General features: G+C 45.9%; 1 protein-coding gene across 4 annotated transcripts in view; it reads right to left on the minus strand.

The window, feature by feature from the left end:
- The window catches only part of RGS7 (regulator of G protein signaling 7), a 494,238-nt gene extending 485,254 nt beyond the window's left edge, over positions 1-8,984 (minus strand). The window contains exons 1-2 of one of the 4 annotated variants that reach the window (XM_032318237.1): positions 8,643-8,982; positions 7,511-7,639 (exon numbers count right to left, since the gene is read on the minus strand). In XM_032318237.1, coding sequence (XP_032174128.1) covers positions 7,511-7,588 — 78 coding nt within the window. In that variant the 5' untranslated portion in view covers positions 7,589-7,639; positions 8,643-8,982. Of the gene's footprint in view, positions 1-7,510; positions 7,640-8,346; positions 8,442-8,642 lie in introns of those variants that run through there. The other 3 variants (XM_032318238.1, XM_032318235.1, XM_032318236.1) reach the window with 3 other exon arrangements.
- Between the last annotated feature and the right edge of the window lie 9,357 nt (positions 8,985-18,341).

The raw sequence follows: 18,341 nt of genomic DNA on the forward strand, positions 1-18,341 counted from the left end.
CTACAGCCATGGGGACACTTGGCAAGCTGGGGAAGACTTATCAGGAGGCCTTCTGCAAAGTTCACTTTTTCAAGGAGCCTTGGTAATTTCCACAGTTCCCAAAAAGCGTCCACAAGTATTATCTGTCAGTCACTCTCAGGCACTTTCAGTTATATCTCGATTCATCCTCTCGAAGATTCTGTGGAGCAGTGTGTCAATTCTAGGACGGAAACGAAACTCGGAGAAGGTGAGAAAGGTGTCCAAGGTGGCACAGGTCCTGAGGAGCGCAAGGAATGCACACCCAGCCCTTCGGACTGGGAGACCCTGCCCTCTCTCACTGCCACTTCCCCATGCGCTTCTCAGCTTTCTTAAAATAGACCAGTTTTACAAAAAAAATAAAAATTAAAATTAAAGAGAACACCATCAAAAGACAGAGACCTGAATTCAAGCTGTGTGACTGCAGACAAATTGTGTTACCCCTCCGACCCTCAACTGCATCATCTACAAAATGAAAAAGTAGACAAATTCTAAGTTCCCTTTTACTTCTGAAATTCCTGGAGCCAAAGGCTTTATTTAGTTTACATAATATCCAAGGAACTGTACAGACTTCAGAGATATGTAAGATAATAATTCTAAGAGCTTATTAAAAAGTAGAAGCTAGCCAAAAAAAAAAAAAAAAAAAGAAAGAAAGAAAAGAAAAGAAAAAAGGAGAAGCTAGCTATGAAAAGCTAGCTATTTCAGAAAGGACATTGTAAGCGTAATGAAAATGGTACCACCAAAGCATCCTACAGAACCGCCTCCTTAACTATCCGGAAGACATGAAAATATTTACCTCTTTCACTTTATTAAAAAATTAACAACATAGTGGTTCCCACGGCACATACAAGGTGTTTAATAATTTTAATTAGATAAACAGAATAATAATTACTATTACTTTTGTTACAGCACTGACTGATGATCTAATATATATCTAATATATTGGGATCTCTACAAGCCACTTCCCCAGGTAACTCATTTTGTCATCAAACAGCTGTACCAAGGAAATCATCTTTGGTTTTCCTTGTTTTATAGATAAGGAAACTGAAGTGAAAGGAGTTAGTTGCTAACCCACAACCAGACAGGTAAACAATGGCAGAGCCAAGATTCAAAACCAAGACCACACAACTGTAGTGCACAAGTTCCTTCCACTTCTTAAGAAACTGTTCACTCGCTCATCACCAGGAAGGAAAAAAAATGAGAAGACTCCCAGACTTACTCTTAAGAAAACCAGCTAATGTTTTTTCAGAAGACAGAATAGCAACTTATCTCTCTGGATGGGTTCTTGAGCCAAAATATCCCATCCTACACCAGGTGGCAATTTTAATGGAACTGGAACCAAGTTCATGACCCTCTATCAGAGTTCCAGTGTCCTGAGACCTTTATTAATTGAATTAGGCACAAGACAAAGGGAACTGAAAAGAGGGTAAGCTAAATTTTCATATTGCCTTGGGCAAACGGCAGAGAGAAGTGGGCCTCTTTTTCCCTAAGGAACCGGGTACCCACTTTATCATTTACAGTTATTTTATAATTAGATTGGTGTTTTATAAGACAAAAGTGCCTCTCACCCTGATCTTCCAATGTCTCCTCTTCACTGCTATGAGAGGGGACTGAGGGCCAAGTATGTGAGTTGCTTATTTCCCACGATTCCGTTTTTCAAGGACATTAAACATTTATAATGTCACCAAACTATCCAAATCCAAAATATTTCCATATTCTCTGCAGTGAACACATTCCATCACCACACCACCTAAAAATACCCTGCTTTCCATCACTCAGTAGAACCACAAAGGTTATTAGGAGGCAATAAAATCCCTGGACAGTTTCTCTTTCCTACATCTGCACTCTCTTCTGATCAATTAGATTCGGGGAGGCTGGAGGTGGGAATAAAGGAAATAAAATTCAGGCCACAAATCCTTATCTTAATCCCACAAAGCGCACCGGCAAGCACCAACTGGTGAGGGAAAAGCTCAACCGTGCAAGGCTTTCCTGCTTCGAACACAAGTTAATTATTACCTAAAATCCATCATTGAAATTATTACTCATAAAATGTCTGCTTCTCAGCAAAAACCATCACAGATGCCGGCCGTATTCCATCTCAGGGCACATGTCAGTATTTATGTCACTGAGGGGAAAATAGGTCTGCATTTGATTCCCACAGATTAAGCTCGTATTTATAGTAGACAATCTCCCTTGGTCCAGAAAGGTGCTTTCAAATCATCTAATTTAGAGAAGACACTCCATTTTGGAATTTTTCAGCAATGGCAAGACACGTCTCCTGGTCCCTACCCCCCATCGGAGCCCCTAATCAAGAAATCTGAGGGCTTAAAGGCTCAGGCTTTTTTGTGATGATCTATTTGCAAATAGCCCTCTCTTTTCTCCTGGGTCTTTCTCTTATCAGTTACAAACATTCACCAGCACCCTAAACCCAGAAAGACCAAAGGTAAGTAAGGATCAAAAATGTCAATGGTTATTTTTTATAATGGAGTTGGGGCGGCGGGGGGGGGGGGGGGGGGGCCATTGACACCCTTAAGACTGACCAGATTGGACAATCCTAAAGGGACAGAGGCACGGAGTTAGAAAATGTAGAAAATGTCAGCTAACTCCCACACATACCCCCAAGAGACTAGGAATGTCAGTGGCTTGATTTCTTCCAAAGAAGAAACAAGTCCCTCCCCTTTCTTTTGGGTACGTGTACTCTCCTGGAGCAGATGGATTTCATAGTCTTCGAAGGCAAGGTCTAGGTCAAGCCAATCAGAATGGGTGATCGTCCTACTGGGGTGACAGTTCCCAACGCACCTTTCTGCAGGAAAGGCCAGTGGGCCCCCCTTGCCTTCAAGAACAGAGCAGTGGGGCCTCACAGATGGATGTTTTGCCACACCACGTGCCCGGCAACATATCAGACCCCGTGGCACATATGCGACCAGGTTTAAAAGCATCCCTCCAAGGGCACCCAAACCAGAATGGAATCTGCTCTCTTCCCCAACTACAACTAAACAGAGCATCACCTCAGGGAAAACGTACCTTCACGCTTTGGTCTGTTTTGAAAAGAAGAAACTAAAAGAAGCAGCTGGAAGGAGCACAGTACGTGGCAGGCGGAGAGAGGAGCGGAGCTCGGACGCAACAGAGGACGCGCGGGCAAGGGGAGGGAGGGACGGGCGCAGGTGCGGCGGACACGCGGCTCTGCGGTCCCCCAAAACGCGGTCAACCCACTCAGGTAGCAAATGGGGAAAACATGACGGTTTTCTTTTCCGGCAGTCGAACCATAAATGGTTGTTGCTCCAGTAGCATCAGAGATTATTGGTCATTTCGAGCATTCTCGCTGGTGAGAAGCCAGTTTTCCAGCCAATTTGAAATACTGGCCCCAAGATGCCCTAGATCTTTTGTTTTTCAAATGCAGGAATGTCAGCCGCTGGACAAAAAGTGATGTATACTGTCTAGTGGGCAGCATGCTGGCCAGACACCCAATTCGGAATGTGTCTCCGGGTCCCCCGGGTTCCGGCTCAGCCATCCTCTCCAGCCACGGCCACGCCCCGAACGAGGACTCTGCCCAGAACAGAGCAGGAACGCCAGCGGCATTTGAACAAAACTGAGGTCTAAGCCATCACCTCTGCAAATGTTTCTAGAAGCTAGCCCGAAGCCAGGACAAGTTGGAGTTCAGTCGGTCTCTTCTTAAGGTTGATTACTTCTAATTCCATTCCAGCGAATACCTGCCTGAAAGGAGCCCAGGAAGCCCGAAAGCCCTGAAATTAAATGTGGACAAGCCTCCTATTTTACGAGCTTTTAAAGTGTTCTCAGCTACATAAAACAGTAGAACCGCTCTCACTTCAATCACGGGCTTAGGAAAGAAAACAGCATTAGGAGTTGAAAAATCGGTAAGGCATGTATTTTGTCCATATGGATTTTTAAAGTGTACCTATGACATCAAATGAAGCCTACAGAGACCCTACATTTTTTTTTAAATTCTTTCAGTGAAGTGTAATTAACTTGCAATGTTATAACAGTTTCAGGTTCCAACATACGGATACAACAACTTTACGTTGTAGGGCTCACCACACCAAGTGTCAACACCGTTTATCACCATACATTATTACAATATTATTTTTTTAAGATTTATTTATTTGACAGAGATCACAAGTAGGCAGAGAGGCAGACAGAGAGAGAGGAAGGGAAGCAGGCTCCCTGCTGAGCAGAGAGCCCAATGTGGGGCTCCATCCCAGAACCCTGGGATCATGACTTGAACTGAAGGCAGAACCTTAACCCACTGAGCCACCCAGGTGTCCCCATTATTACAATATTATTGACTAATTTCCCTATGCTATACTTTCCATCTCCCCGACTTATTTATTTTATAATTGGAAGTCTGTATCTCTTAATCCCTTTTATGTATTTCACCCATCTTTCTACCTGCGATCCCTCACATTAAGCCAGAAAAGCTGTGCACAGACATCCCAGTCTGACCTGCAGGTCCCAACCTTGACCGTGAGGCAGCGAAACTGTGGTCCCCAGCTGGCACCATGGTGGCCCTCACTCTGCTTGGGGCATTGTCATCCTACACACTGTGCATTTTCCTGTAACATCACTCCAGGATTCTCCACCAAAAAGAGACCCTTGGAAATTTCCATTCATTTGGAGGAGCTCCTACAATCCGAGTGAGGCTAATCACTAAAGGGGAGATAGCTGACAAACAGGAGAAAGGCCTGTGTCCCAGCGCTTTGCTGGGCCTTCCACTTTGCGAAACATTCACTGAAGCCCTCTCTCACGGGAAGGTCACTACCACCTGTCGTTCATTCACGGGAACTCCAGACTAAATGGCAACAGGGCACGCATATCCTCCAGGTGTGGAAGTTAGGAGAATCCTTACAGTAAACCAGAGGTGGCCTGCAGGGGAGGGGAGCGGAAAGAAGGCTACGAATGTTTCCAGCCCAGGACCTACTACTTCCAAGAACAGTGTGGCAGCAGTGAAGCAGAGTAGAAAACCCCCACGAGTTGATAAAACATCTCTGCCCTGCTAGTGCGCAATGCACTGTGGTCGAGAAGTTCTTTTCCAAACCGATAATTGACTTCGTGATGGAGAAGCATTTGTACCATCGTGTTTCTTCCTTTAAGCAGGTGGAGCAGATGAAATACCCTAGTACCATCCAGAAGTCCTACCCCCACCCCCAGCTCTGCTGCTCTTCGCACTACGACTTAGCTGCCACTGAAAATTTATTAAACATAAAGTCCACAGACCATAGAAGACACAAGAAACTGGTAAAAGGGTCACATGAAACCATGAAGTCCGACTCTATGTCTCCACACAGACATGGGCCACTTCGATGTTTCATTATATAAATTATCTGCTACTTAGACATTATTCTGAATATCACAAACACAAAACATGTGTGCTTAGACAATAAAAGAATACACAGGCAATCCGCAGTTACGCAGTATGGGTACAAATCCCCGAACTGAGTTATTTTTTTTTCTAATAACGATTTTTCCGAGACATATTTTCTAAGAATAAACTGTGTCATTAATACGAAACAAAGAGCTAATAAAAGGTGGGCAAAATAGTAGCATAAGCAGTTCCAGGCTTAACCAACCAAATAATAACGTTTGAAAGAATGAGGCATCATAGTCCCTCCCTAAGTCACAGTCTGTTAACTTACCAGGAGCACTAACAGCAATTCGGGGCTATACAACAATTTATATAATAAATTAAAAATGAGGGATAAGAAGCTTGGGTACAATCTATAATCTAGTAACTATTTCTAAAGCTCCTAGACTCATTTTTTCATCTATTCTCATAATAACTGACTAAATGAGATACATGGATTCGTGTCACACCGAGTTTATTTCTAATCAAGATAAGCGTCAGGTGGCTGATCAACGTAGCCTCATCTATCTCTAAAGAACCAGAAAAAGAACACAATGTTTGACTGAACAAAAGTAGCTAAACACTGTAGTTTTACAACCAAAAGTCCAGCTCTCCACACGCAATTTACAGAACTGACCATTGCTACCTCTTGCTTATTATGTTAAAAGCATACCAAACAAAGAAAACGTGGTAACTTACTTAAAAACACACAACTACCCTCCAAACAGCTCTTCTCAGAACAAACCCTACACAGAATGGGTGGCAAATACCCAGTTTTTTTCAATTGATGTAGGACTACAATAGTAATAATTTAGGCTCAAGTGGATTATGTTCTTAATTTATCCAGCTGGGATGCTTTAAATCTAAAATAGGCAACTAATCTCCAGTTTTCATTTCCTATCATACTGCATTGTCCCAGACACATAAAACAGTACTGTCTGTAAAGCGAGAGAAAAAAAAAATGCTAACGTTGTGTCAGGATGCCCATGAACCTTCACATTAAGGCAGTAACAATATTCCCTCAAACACATATTCACCACCACCTCTTAATGATTTTGATCCACATCGCAGGAGAGTTTAGATTGAGTGCAGGTGAAGGTAGCATCCAGCTTTTCAGCTGTATGCATGAGAGAACATATAGAAACTTCACCGGGACTCCTATGAGCTCATGCTGATGAAATCTTTAACAATCTTCCTGATTCCAAGGTATGATTTCCTTTTTGTCACTGCTAACATAAACTAAAGAAATCATGCCCCATAAGCACTACAGATAATATGCTAAAGAAAAATAATCCCAGCATAAAAGGCAATAGAAACGACTGGTACAGAAGTTAAATCAAGAATACTGCTTCCTTCATTTTAAAAATATTGTTGTGACCAGAATGAAGTTACCTAAGCAACCATTCTAAAGCACACACAGTATTCAAATGTATCTGTATTATGGCGGCTCGGTGTCTAGAAGTTTGTTGTTGATAGCATTGTTATAAAATGTATAAAGCTGTCAGATCGGTTTGTGGTGGGGGGAGGAGCTCTAAATATAAAGGTTTAACAGTCATGTGGCATTGAAATATTCATAAACAAAATCGTAAAAATAACCCATAGTAAAAAATATAATTTAGGCTAAAAAAAAAAAAAGAATTATTTAGTCATAAGTAAAATCTTTAAACCAACCATAGATTCACAGACACATTCACTCTAGTTGCAGAACTGCAAAGTGGTCTTTTCATTCCTAACGTGTTATATATTTACATAATCCTTACAACCCAAAGGCTGAGGGGGAGTACATCAAAGCACTTCTGAAAACTATTATGCATAATTATTATGTATATGTATGAAAGCACATGTATCAGAAAATATGTGGGATGCCCAAACTTCCTGATAATTCTGGCTGCAGGTTAACCTACAGGAAATCAGCAGACAAAGGAGCACGCAGAGGATGGCCGGCCTCATTTACTTCATTGTGTCTCTGCACAGTGAGAACATCCGATTATCGAGTATGCTGTGCAGTACTTGGCAATTTGGGAAATCCACCAGGTGACAAAATTGATACACACTCTACCCCCGGGAGTGGGGGGAGGGGGAGAATCAAGGAAGCCGAAAGTTTCCCTCTCTCCAAGAAAGTGAAGAAATTCTTACCTTTCTGTACACCAACATGTTGGGGGATTCGTCCGCCACCCCGTTGCTGGTCTGCCCGTAATTATTCCCCTGGGCCATGTCACCCCACACTTGCTCTGCTCTCAGATACTGGAATTACTGGTGTGCGCGCTGCAAAGAGCCAGGAGACTTCAGTCAGAGGCGAATGGTGGTGCTCAAGCGGGGGGGGGGGGGGGGGGGGGGGCATCTGAATCCTGTTCATAACCTACAGCCCCCACTGCACATGGAGCACATGTACATGACTTACATGTCCAGGCTGACTGCAGGAAGTGGCACAGAAATAGATTTTAAAAAGAAAGAAAGAAAGGAAACTGAATTTACACCTACAGTACCCTCAGGGAGTTGTAAGAAATGACAATCATAAGCATTTGGCTATGGTTTTAACTGACTTCATCTCCAGGATACTCCTCTTAAAAAGTATCTGACGCTCGCCTCCAAAACCCACGGTTACCATTCCTGCGCTACAGAGTTCTCCTGTCTCCCAGTACTTGCATCTGGATGATGTTCTCCCAAGAGGGCGGAAAGGCAGCCCCCTGTGGCAGCACACTCGCTCCCAGGTACCTGGCTACTTGCCCCGCCGGCAGCGCAGCAGGCAGGCCCATCCCCGTGGCATTCTCCCTTCGCCCCCCGGGTCTCCCACACGGAGCCCGAGGAGCGCGCCCACTTCCACCTGCCAGCCCGCACTGCCCGCCACCGGGTCCCCTCCTCTTCCACTCCACTTGGGAAGTCCGGACGGAACGCTGCCCGGCTTCGCCAGAAGGCACGAGAATCCGTCTCCGCCCCAGGACCCGGTGGGAGTCCACCCTCGGGGCAATTACCTGGGCTACCGTGGGTCGCGCCCGCCTGCAGGAACCTGAGCGCCACCAGCCCAAGAGCAGCAAACCCGGGAGCCCCCCCACCCCAGCTCCCGCCGCCCGGCTCTCTCGGCAGCACAAATGGCAGCAGTTTCAGCACCGCGGACCTGGGCGAGCGCGGCGCCCGCAGCCCGGCTGGGGCGCGGGGCTCCCGGGGCGGCCGCGCGGCGGGGCGCCGAGCGAGGGTGGGTGCGGGGCGGGGGGCGCGGGGCGCGCGGGGCGGCGCCGCCTCTTCCTCCCCAACCACCTCCCCTATTTACCTCCTCGGCCAAGGTCACGGCCCCGCGGCGTCTGCGCTCCGGGGCGGGCTGGGTGCCGGCACTGTCAGCTGGCGGCAAGCGGAGCAGCGAGGCAGGGCAGCCTCATCACCCTCGGCGGATGCGGAACCGCGCGGCTCAGGCCACCGCCGCCGTGCACGGGCGGCCCCGGCAGCCCGCCGCTCGCGCCCGCTCCCCCCGCTCCCCCGCCGCCCGGCCGGCCCGCTCCCTCCGCCGCCTCTGCTCCCGGGCGCGGGGACCCGCCGAGCGCGCGCGGGAGCCGAGACGCCGGCCCGTGCGCGCGACTGGGAGGCGGGAGGAGGGGCGGTCACGTGGGCCGGGCGGCCAGAGGTGCGGGCTCCCGGGCTCCGCGCTCCGCGCTCGCCGCCCCGCCGGCCGCCCCCGCCGGCCGCTCTCGCGCCCCCGGCCCGGCGGGCGCACAGCACGCGCGGCAGCCGGTGTCCGCGCCGCGGGCGGCCTGGGGACCCGAGCGGGGCGGCGAGCGGCCGCCGGAAGGGCAGGGCGGGCGGGCGGATGGAGGGATGGAGGGGTGGAGGGTGGAGGGAGCCCCGCGCCGCCGCCGCGCTTCATCACGTGCCCGCGGACTCCGCCGGCAGCGCGAGGGCAGCGGATGATTGATTATCGCTGCGCTTAAGTGACGAGCGTGGAGAGACACGAGGAGTCCTGGGAGTGAAGGAAATGGCCAGGACAGATTGAGCCGCTCAGCCCGTAGCCTGCGGCGTGCACGGCTTCCTCCCAAGTTGGAGAGACGGCCCCGGTGTGGAGGCTGCGGGCGCCGCGGAGACCTGCCACCTGTGCCACGGAAGGGCCGTCCCCAGCTGCGCGCGGCCGCCCGGGGACGGAGGTGCTCCGAGGGCTCGCCTCTGCCCGCGCTCTCAGCCCCGCGCGGGTTTCGGAGAGGACCTGGGGTGCTGATCCCCCGGAATTAGTCTTCAAGTCTCTGTCACTAATTCCCCGCTAAGGATTAGAACGACAGGAAGAAGAAAAATCACTGCTGGCCCAATTCTGGTCAAGAAACTTGAGTCTCTGGCTTTTCGGGGCAGATTTGGGAAGCTATAAATATCTGAAGTTTTCTTTCCTCAGCGGGGCCAGGTGTAGGGGAAAGACGGAAGATAATCCAGAGACAGCCCCTTCTTAATCCCCAAAATCCGAGGAGAACAGAAATTACCCTGGTAGTAGGGACGACTGCTCAGAGCAAACCGTGGGGTCCAGTGCGTTTCCCCAGTCCCACCCAGGCAGGCAGGTTTCACCCAAGGAGCAAAGAGTTATCTAACCTATTCTCTGTTCTAAATACTGCCAGGCAAACGTTTCTATCCAACCCCTTCACACACACCCTAGTCTGACCCATCTCCCACTCCTCTCCAGTTCCCCAAATTTCTGCATTGTGTGCTCTGGAAATTGTGCTGTTTTTTCATCAAAGTTGCCTTTTTTTTTTTTTTAAGATTTTATCTATTTTATTTGTCAGAGAGAGAGAGATCACAAGTAGGCAGAGAGACAGGCAGAGACAGAGGGGGAAGCAGGCTCCCCGCCAAGCAGAGAGCCCGATGCAGGGCTTGATCCCAGGACACCGAGATCATGACCTGAGCCCAAGGCAGCGGCTCAATCCACTGAGCCACCCAGGCGCCCCCGAAGTTGCCATTTTTAAAAATACTTCTCTACTATTTCCTTAACTCTTGCTGTAGCCAGACCTACCTCTTCCCCTTCCCTTCGGCCCCTTTCTCTTCCCCTCTGCTCAGTCTACTTCTGGGAAGTTGACATGAATGGAATTAATAAATCTGGAAAGAATAACGAAGCATGCTCACTCAGCTTGACCATTGTTCCTCTTAAGGAAGAACTGCTGGAAGGAAGCAGACACAAGACGAAGGTTCTGATCCTGTTGGGGGCCATGCCTGTGCTCATCACTGGTGGATCTAGCAGATAAAATAGAGCCAACTGTGTATATTTTATACACGGGGTGTAAAATACACCCCGGCTGCATAGGACCCCATCCATCTATCCATCCATCACATAGATCTATGTATATCTATATCAACATAGACATAATCTTGCAGAAGATATCTACATGTACATATAGTTATGTATAAAATTTCCCTTGACACACTTTCCACTTACTTCTGCCCTATATTTTTGGCTTCCTTTGGCACCAAGAACTTCCTTTCCTTTTATTTTGTCTTGAACCCATTTTATTCTGGCTACAATCTCCATGTTACTAAACCAATAGTGAATTCTCAATTATATTGAATGACTTTTCAGCAGAAGATTAAGTTTATAAGCTTCATGATAACAAGGATACTGTCTAAGATTTTATTTTAAATATTTGAGAGAGAGAGAGAGTGCACACGCATGAGCAGGGAAAGGGGCAGAGGGAGAAGCAGACTCCTTGCTGAGCAGGGAGCAGGACCGACTGATGGGGGCAGATTCCCAGAACCCTGGGGCCATGACATGAGCCAAAGGCAGACGCTTAACCCACTGAGCCACCCAGAAGCCTGAGATACTGTCTGTTTAGCTCACGCCATATATCCCAGGCATAGTACAGTTTCTAGCCCACAAGTAGATGCATGTTATCTAAATGAGTCAATGTATCTAATCACAACAATCTGATACATAATTTTTATATTTAGTAATACATTGTTTGCATTATTATCTCATTTTACCCTCTAAAGCCCTAGTTATAATTGTTATCTCTTTTGTAGCAATACACCAATAAGGAAGGCGAGGATCAGAAATGTTAAGTAAACTGCCCCATTCGACCCACATAACCACTAAGTGGCTGTGGTGGTTTGTACCAGTCAACTTGATTAGCTGGAACTACATTTCCCAGCATCCCTTCCCCTGTAGTTAAGTGAGTAGAGGAATTTGTGCAAGATTGGGAAAAGAGTGAGACAGCACCTATTCCTCTCTGAAGGTCTTTGAAGTTTGTGTGTTGGTGTGTGTTGGGTCCCAGAAGGTTCTAGCATGTCCTTATTCTCCCTCACTTCACATTCAGATTTTCCAAATTTCGTTCCACCTCTGAGGAAGAGTAGCCCCGCACACCTCGCAAAAAGCCTGAATGTGGACCTACAGAGGCAGCAGCCACACAAAGACCACAGATTTTCATTGACTTTTCTATCCGCTGCACTTCCTGGCTCCCTCCTGCACCTGGCCATGCCTGGCCTCCCAGCTTCCCCCATCAGCTTCAACTTGCCCGTCCACTTGCCTAAGACCCCAGGTGGGGGGTTAGTAGCGTCCTTTCTCAGATCTTTCAATTCATTATTCTGGAAAATAACTTCGCCTGCTTCCCTTACAATTATGTAAGGTCTTGTTCCCATAATGCACCCCGTACTCCATTGTTTTCATAGTGCTTCTGCTTCTCAGACTGAGTGGCTGGCAGAGCTCACATCCAGGTCTTCTGGTCCTTTTCACTAGTCCCCAAGAAATCCAAGTTAGAGAGGCAAAAACCTTGAAACCAATGACACATGAGAATGTAATGGAAGTATGAAAGGGGTTGATGTTCCAACAAGGCTCTTCAAGGACTAATAGGAGGTCTACATGGCAGGTGGTAAGGGAAGGAGTTTCTAGTAAGGCCCAGAGGCAAATTCTGAAGGCCACTGGGAAAATTACTATAATAAAACTACCACTTCCTGAAGTCACACCATTTCTAAATTCATTAAAATATTCTCACCATTTCTGACAAAATTCACCCCACAAGCAACGTAAGGAATCTGATGTTCAAATTAGGAAATTTGACCAGGATTGTATACCTTCTAAATATTAGAGTCCGGATGCAAACACACAGCTGTGTGAATCCAAACCCCTATGAAAACATGTGAAAAATGCCGCTAGCAACAGAATGAGTTTTTGAAGATCTGAGGATCTCCCAGAAAGACACCTATCCTTCTCTTGTGTCTCGTCTCTCCTCACACCTGTCTTCCCTCTGCACACCTAATGCACACCTTTCTCTCTGGGCCTTAATGACTCAAGGTGGTTCATGGTTACTTCTGGTTGCAAAGCAAATATGGAGGAAGATTCAAGGACTAGCACAATCCACTCTTTCTTCTTTTGTTATTGTTAAGCCTCATCATTTATGTTATTGTGCACTGGGACCAAAGTTATGTCCATCACCTTAATGTTCCCAGGACTCACATTTTTTCCAGACATAACCTGAGGGAATTAGACTAGATCTCTCAAAATCCATTTGGATCTTAGACGATAAGATTTTAATATGTTCTCCTTGGTACTTTCCTCCTACATAATGGCCCTTTACGTTGTAAACAGCAAACAGCATGGATATTGTGGGATATTTTTCTGTTTCTTTTCTTTCCAAAACCATGTAAATATGTGGTCCTCAGCTATCATCATCCAAAATCATTTTGGTCATTTTCCTTATGGACCCTACATTTTGTGATACTTCTGTCAAACAAATTAAATTGTAAAATGTAATAATGCACCTCTTTTGCCATGCCAGATAGAACTTCTAAAAAGTAAAAGCCCTGTTACTTTGCTAAGTAAATAGAATTCTACCCCAAATAATGATATTTAAAGCCTTTGTTGTTATTTTGTTTGTTTGTTTTGTTGTAGCTTCAGCAGTCTTATCTTGGGGGGGGGAGTAGAATTTTATTTATATTTTTGAAATATTGGACATCGTTGTAGTAGTTTGCTAGGACTATTGTAACAAAATATCACAGACTGAGAGGCTTAAAAAACAGAAATGTATCGTCTCATAGTTCTAGAGACTAAAGGTCCAAAAATAAAGGTGCAGACAGAGTTGGTTCCTTCTGAACTGAAAAAAAGAGTTGTTCTAGGCCAATGTTCTTGGCCTGTACATGGCTCTCTCTCCCTGTGTCTCTTCACAACGACTTCTGTGGATGCCTCTGTGTCCAAATTTCCCCTTTGCATAGAGACACCAGTCATACTGGATTTGGGGCCCACCCTACTGACCTCATTGTAACTTAATTACCTCTCTAAGGACCCTAACTCCAAACAAGGTCACGCTGTGAGGTACAGGGGGTTAGCGCTCCAAAATTATCTTTTGAGGGGATGACACCATGTAACCCATAAAAACGGTGTATATTTTTGCAAATCACCGGGGATGCCGGAATTCCTGAAGTGTGAACTACCTCCTTCTGTCCTTCCGTCCCTTCTTTCATTGCTCAGATACTTGACTATTTGTGGTGCATAAGAATGTGTTTTCATATATGTTATATAACATGTACACCTGGAGTACATATAAAGAATGCAAGGAAATGTCATAGGTGACTTTTGCCCAAGGAAGTTTCCAGTCTACTTCAGAGGATGAAATTTCTTTTTCTCACAATTCACACTCCGTCTAATCTACAAATCAGGTGGGCCCTCCCTGCAAACTATGTCCAGAATTCTCGCCACCCCCTCTGCTGCCAGCCTGGTTTGAGCCTTGATTTAATCTCTCCTGGGTGAAAACAAAGACCCAATTGCTTTCTCTGCCCCCATCACTTCCCATCTACATCTAGTTTCAATGTCGCAGTCAATGATCTCTTTAAAATGAAGTTGTGTCGCTTCTCCATGTGAAGTCCTCCAAAGACAACCCACATCACTCAAAGCATCTTCAAAAGGCCGATGAGGTCCTCATGATCTGACACCATGTTACCTCTTCTGACCTCAGTGCATGCTACTCGCCTTCCTCACTCTGTTCCAGTCACACTGCCCTCCCTGATTCTTTCAACATTCCAGGCATGCCGCTGCCACAGGATATTGGCACTGGCTGTTCCTCCTGCCTGGAATGCTTTTCCCTCAGGTAGACTTCCCTTTCTTTCTTCAATTCTTGACTCAGATAGCACCCTCTCAGCGAAGCCTAGTCTACATACCTTAATTAAGATTATGTACTCTCCTGGGTGAAGCCTGGGTGGTTTCAATCAGTTAAGCATCTGACTCTTGGTTTCAGCTCAGGTCATGATCTCAGGGTTATGAGATCGAGCCCCATGTCGGGCTGCATGCTCAGCCTGCTTAAGATTCTCTCTCTCTACCCCCTTTGCCCCCACCCCTCAGACTTTCTCTCTCTCTCTCTCTCTCTCTGAGGGAAAAAAAAAGATTATGTATTCTCCTTGCACTCTCCTTTCTCATTACCCTGTTTATTTGCTTTTAAGAGTATCTATCACCTTCTACCATTTTGTACTATTCACTTATTGACTGTGTTTGTTGTCTGTCTCCCCTCAGAAGAAATTAAGTTCTGTGAGGTCAGGGATTTTTTCCTCTCCTATTCAATGCTGTATTCCCAGGGTCTAGAAGAGGATAGGCGTGCAGTTGGCACCCAATAATTATTTGCTGATCTATTGTGAATAAATCCATAAACATTATTCTGTTGGAAGACTGGATGGACTAGAAGAATCCAGTCAACAGCTTTGAACAAAACTGAATTAGCATCAGGTTTCACTGTGGATCAAAATGAACCACCCTTCAAACCTGTTTCTTGTGTGTCATAAGGGGAAGGATAATTTCTTTTCCCACCACACACCCACTTCACAGAGGAATAGTTGAGAATTAATTAAATGCTAATGTGGAAAAGGCATTTTGAATTTCTAGGAGAAAGCACTTTATTAATTTGAGGCTTTTATTACACGAAAGAATTGTGAGCAACACAGGGGCAAGCAGAAAGAGGAGAACAATGTTGAAGGGATAATACTCTTCACGATACTACGTTGGCATGTTAGGGGATAATTGATTTGAGATTGATACAAGCAGAGTGAAAAAAAAGAAAAGTGGTTTGAGAAATCTTACCCCAAGGACAAGTTTTAAAAAAAAAAAAAAATACCTTCTTCTCTGTAGTCAACTCTCAATTATTTATAGCACAATGCCCTCATTAATGAATTACTCTCCACTTTCACAATCCTTTTGTCCATTTTATGGCCATTTTCCTGCTAAGTAGAGCTCCCATAGCAATGGCAGAGGGCTGGCAAGGAAGAAGAGTAAAAACGAAAATGTGTCCTTATCGGGAATTGGTTCTTTTCTCCTTTCTGTTGAAATGTTTAAGAGTCTCATGCTCTACCGACTGAGCTAGCCGGGCGCCTTGTTGAAATGTTTAAACTCTGATCTAGATTACTTCCAGAATGACACCATTTTTAAATGTTATACATTTATTTTTCAAATAGGTGGAAAATTAGCTGAGCATATATTATGAGTGAGACACTGTGTAATGTGTGGAAAGAAATAGGAACATGTTGAGTTCAGCTCCTGCCCTTTCATTTTTGGAATTGTAGAAGAGAACTAAAGACAGCATCAGCACATCTGAGCTGTAGCGTTTCACATCTAGGTCACAGGGGACAAATGACTCGACCATCTCAAGCTCCAGTTTCCTTGACTATAAAACAAAACTTACATCATCTGCTTTCTCTTCCTCTACTGTGCAAATCTTTTTATTCCAGGACAAATGAAGTTATTTGGAAAGACAGTCTGGTAGTGATCATACTGACCACATCAGGAGAACAGTAGTCTGGAAACAGACCATCACTTCTGCGGCTCAGACACCAGGGGTGGCTAGAGCTACAGTAATTAAAAAACAGTCCATCCAACAGGCAGCGTATGGTATCCAGAACGTAGTAAAAACCGAAGTGACAGGATCAGAACGGTGTAACAAAAGATCCAACTTAGCACCCCTGCAGGATGGGCAAGCATGGCCAGAACAGGCTACATCTGGAGTCTCAGCAGGCAGGGGACTGGTGTGTGGATGCCTAGGAGCAGAGCACTGCCAGCCAGAGGGGGGCCACTGGCGTTGTGATCCCAGAAGGAGGGGAAAACACAGAGCAACTCATTTCCTATTGGGTTTCTAAACACTTAGCTAACAGTCTTCAAATTGGAAATGATAGAAGACATGATTAGAAAAATAAATAATAAAGATGAGAGGGATAATCCTCAAATAATAAACAGAGAAACGAGACATGGATGAAGTAAGCTTCCTTTCTCGAGGTTACACGGCTCAGCGGAATTAGAGCCAGGATTTCAAGCCAGTCTCTAACATTCCAAATCTCGCATTATGTGATGGTGCTTCTAAGAAGCAACCAGGACTCAGGTTAAGGGAAGAAGTAGTAAAAGGGTACTTGATTGTTTTAAACAGTTTGCCTCACAGAGCAGTTCCAGTCATTTGCCCTCAGAGAATCTGGAAATGAAATTCTCAGGAACTTCTAAAGTGTGGAGGGAAAAGATGATAGCAAAATAGAGTCAACTTGCCTCAAGGGAGAAAATGGATATCCAAATTACGTTGGTCCACAGGCCTTGTCCATAGGAAAGCTTTATCCTAGAATTCAAGAAATGTTTGTTAAGTCCCTGTGATGCCAGGCACCAAGTTAGTCTCTGGTAATGAACAGACCTTCCCAAGACAGAGGCCAGTAGAAGGGACCAATGGGTCGTCAGTCCCTGTAGCGCGTGGTATTCAGAACATGTGCATTCAAAGTGTTAGGAAAGCACAGAGATGAGAATCAAGGACATTTTCTGAGTCTTTAAAACTGAGGGGAATCTTCCAGATGGACAGAGAGAAGGAACAGCACAGAAGCACTTCAGGTGGGTAGAATAAAATGTACCAAATTCCAGCAACACGAGGAAAGATGGATGGTTGACCAACAGCACGCCATTTGGTACGGCTGGTTGTAAAGAGGGAGCGCCTTGGATGGAGGTGAAGCCGGTCCGTACACTGGGGACAGACTGTGAAGAACCTACAGCTCGTCCTGGGAAGTCTGGTCTTTAAGCAATCAAAAAGTGGATGAGTTTTGAAAGCTTAAAGAGAAAAGTGGTGGCCGCGGAGGGCCAACGAGGGCGCGCCAACCGCATGTCACACAGACCCGTTTTATGTCGTCCGCACGCATGGTCTCTAGACTGACAGATGAGGCCTGCAGGACAACGAAGTCTGTTATTCAGCAGGGCATGCAGCGGTTTCTTCTGGAGCAGCTTCGTAAATGTGATGGGAAGATCAGAGTTTAAATGACAGCCTACATAAGGTCAGCAGAAAGAGCACTGCTTCATTGTCCAGGACACACCTAAAAGGAGAATCAGAATCTCGGGAAGATTCTGAACTCTGACCTTACAATTCCCCTGTTCTAACTGGGCATGTGCACAGGGACTCTATTACAGGTATAAACAGCCCACTTACCAAGTTTATAAACGGCACCGAGCTATGAGGAATAGCTAATGCACTGGAAAATGGCAGTGGGACCCAAAGAGATCAAGGCAGGCTGAAAAGATAGAGTGAACCACATACAAGGGGAAATAGCAGGGAGAAATTGTAAGCCTCGAATCCAGATGGAAGAGAGCTGGCTTACACTAAATACAGGATGGAAAAGATGTGACTGAACATCAGTTAAAACGGGGGGCAGGGAGGGGGGAGACTAGGTTTCTGTTTGTTTTGGTTGTAGTTGAAAGTAAACTCAATATTGCTCAAAAAGAGCACACATCTGCCCCCAAAAAGCCACTCTGATGACTGGAAGAAAGAGACATTTTGTCAGTTTAAAAAAAAAAAAAAAAGGCTTGGATGATTTGGGATAATTATCTGAAAACATTAAAGGACTCTCGGGTAGAAAAAGAATCAAACAGCCTTTCAAGCCTCAGAGGACAAGCTTCACTGTAATGGGTAGCGGTCTCCGGCAGAGATTTCAGTTCGACACCAGGAAGTACTTTCAACACTTGTTCGTCTTTAAGGAAGAGGTCAGTTACACATCCCTGGAGGTGTCCGAGGGCATCCGG

The sequence above is a fragment of the Mustela erminea genome, chromosome 17, assembly GCF_009829155.1.
Source record: "Mustela erminea isolate mMusErm1 chromosome 17, mMusErm1.Pri, whole genome shotgun sequence".
NCBI lineage: Eukaryota > Metazoa > Chordata > Mammalia > Carnivora > Mustelidae > Mustela > Mustela erminea.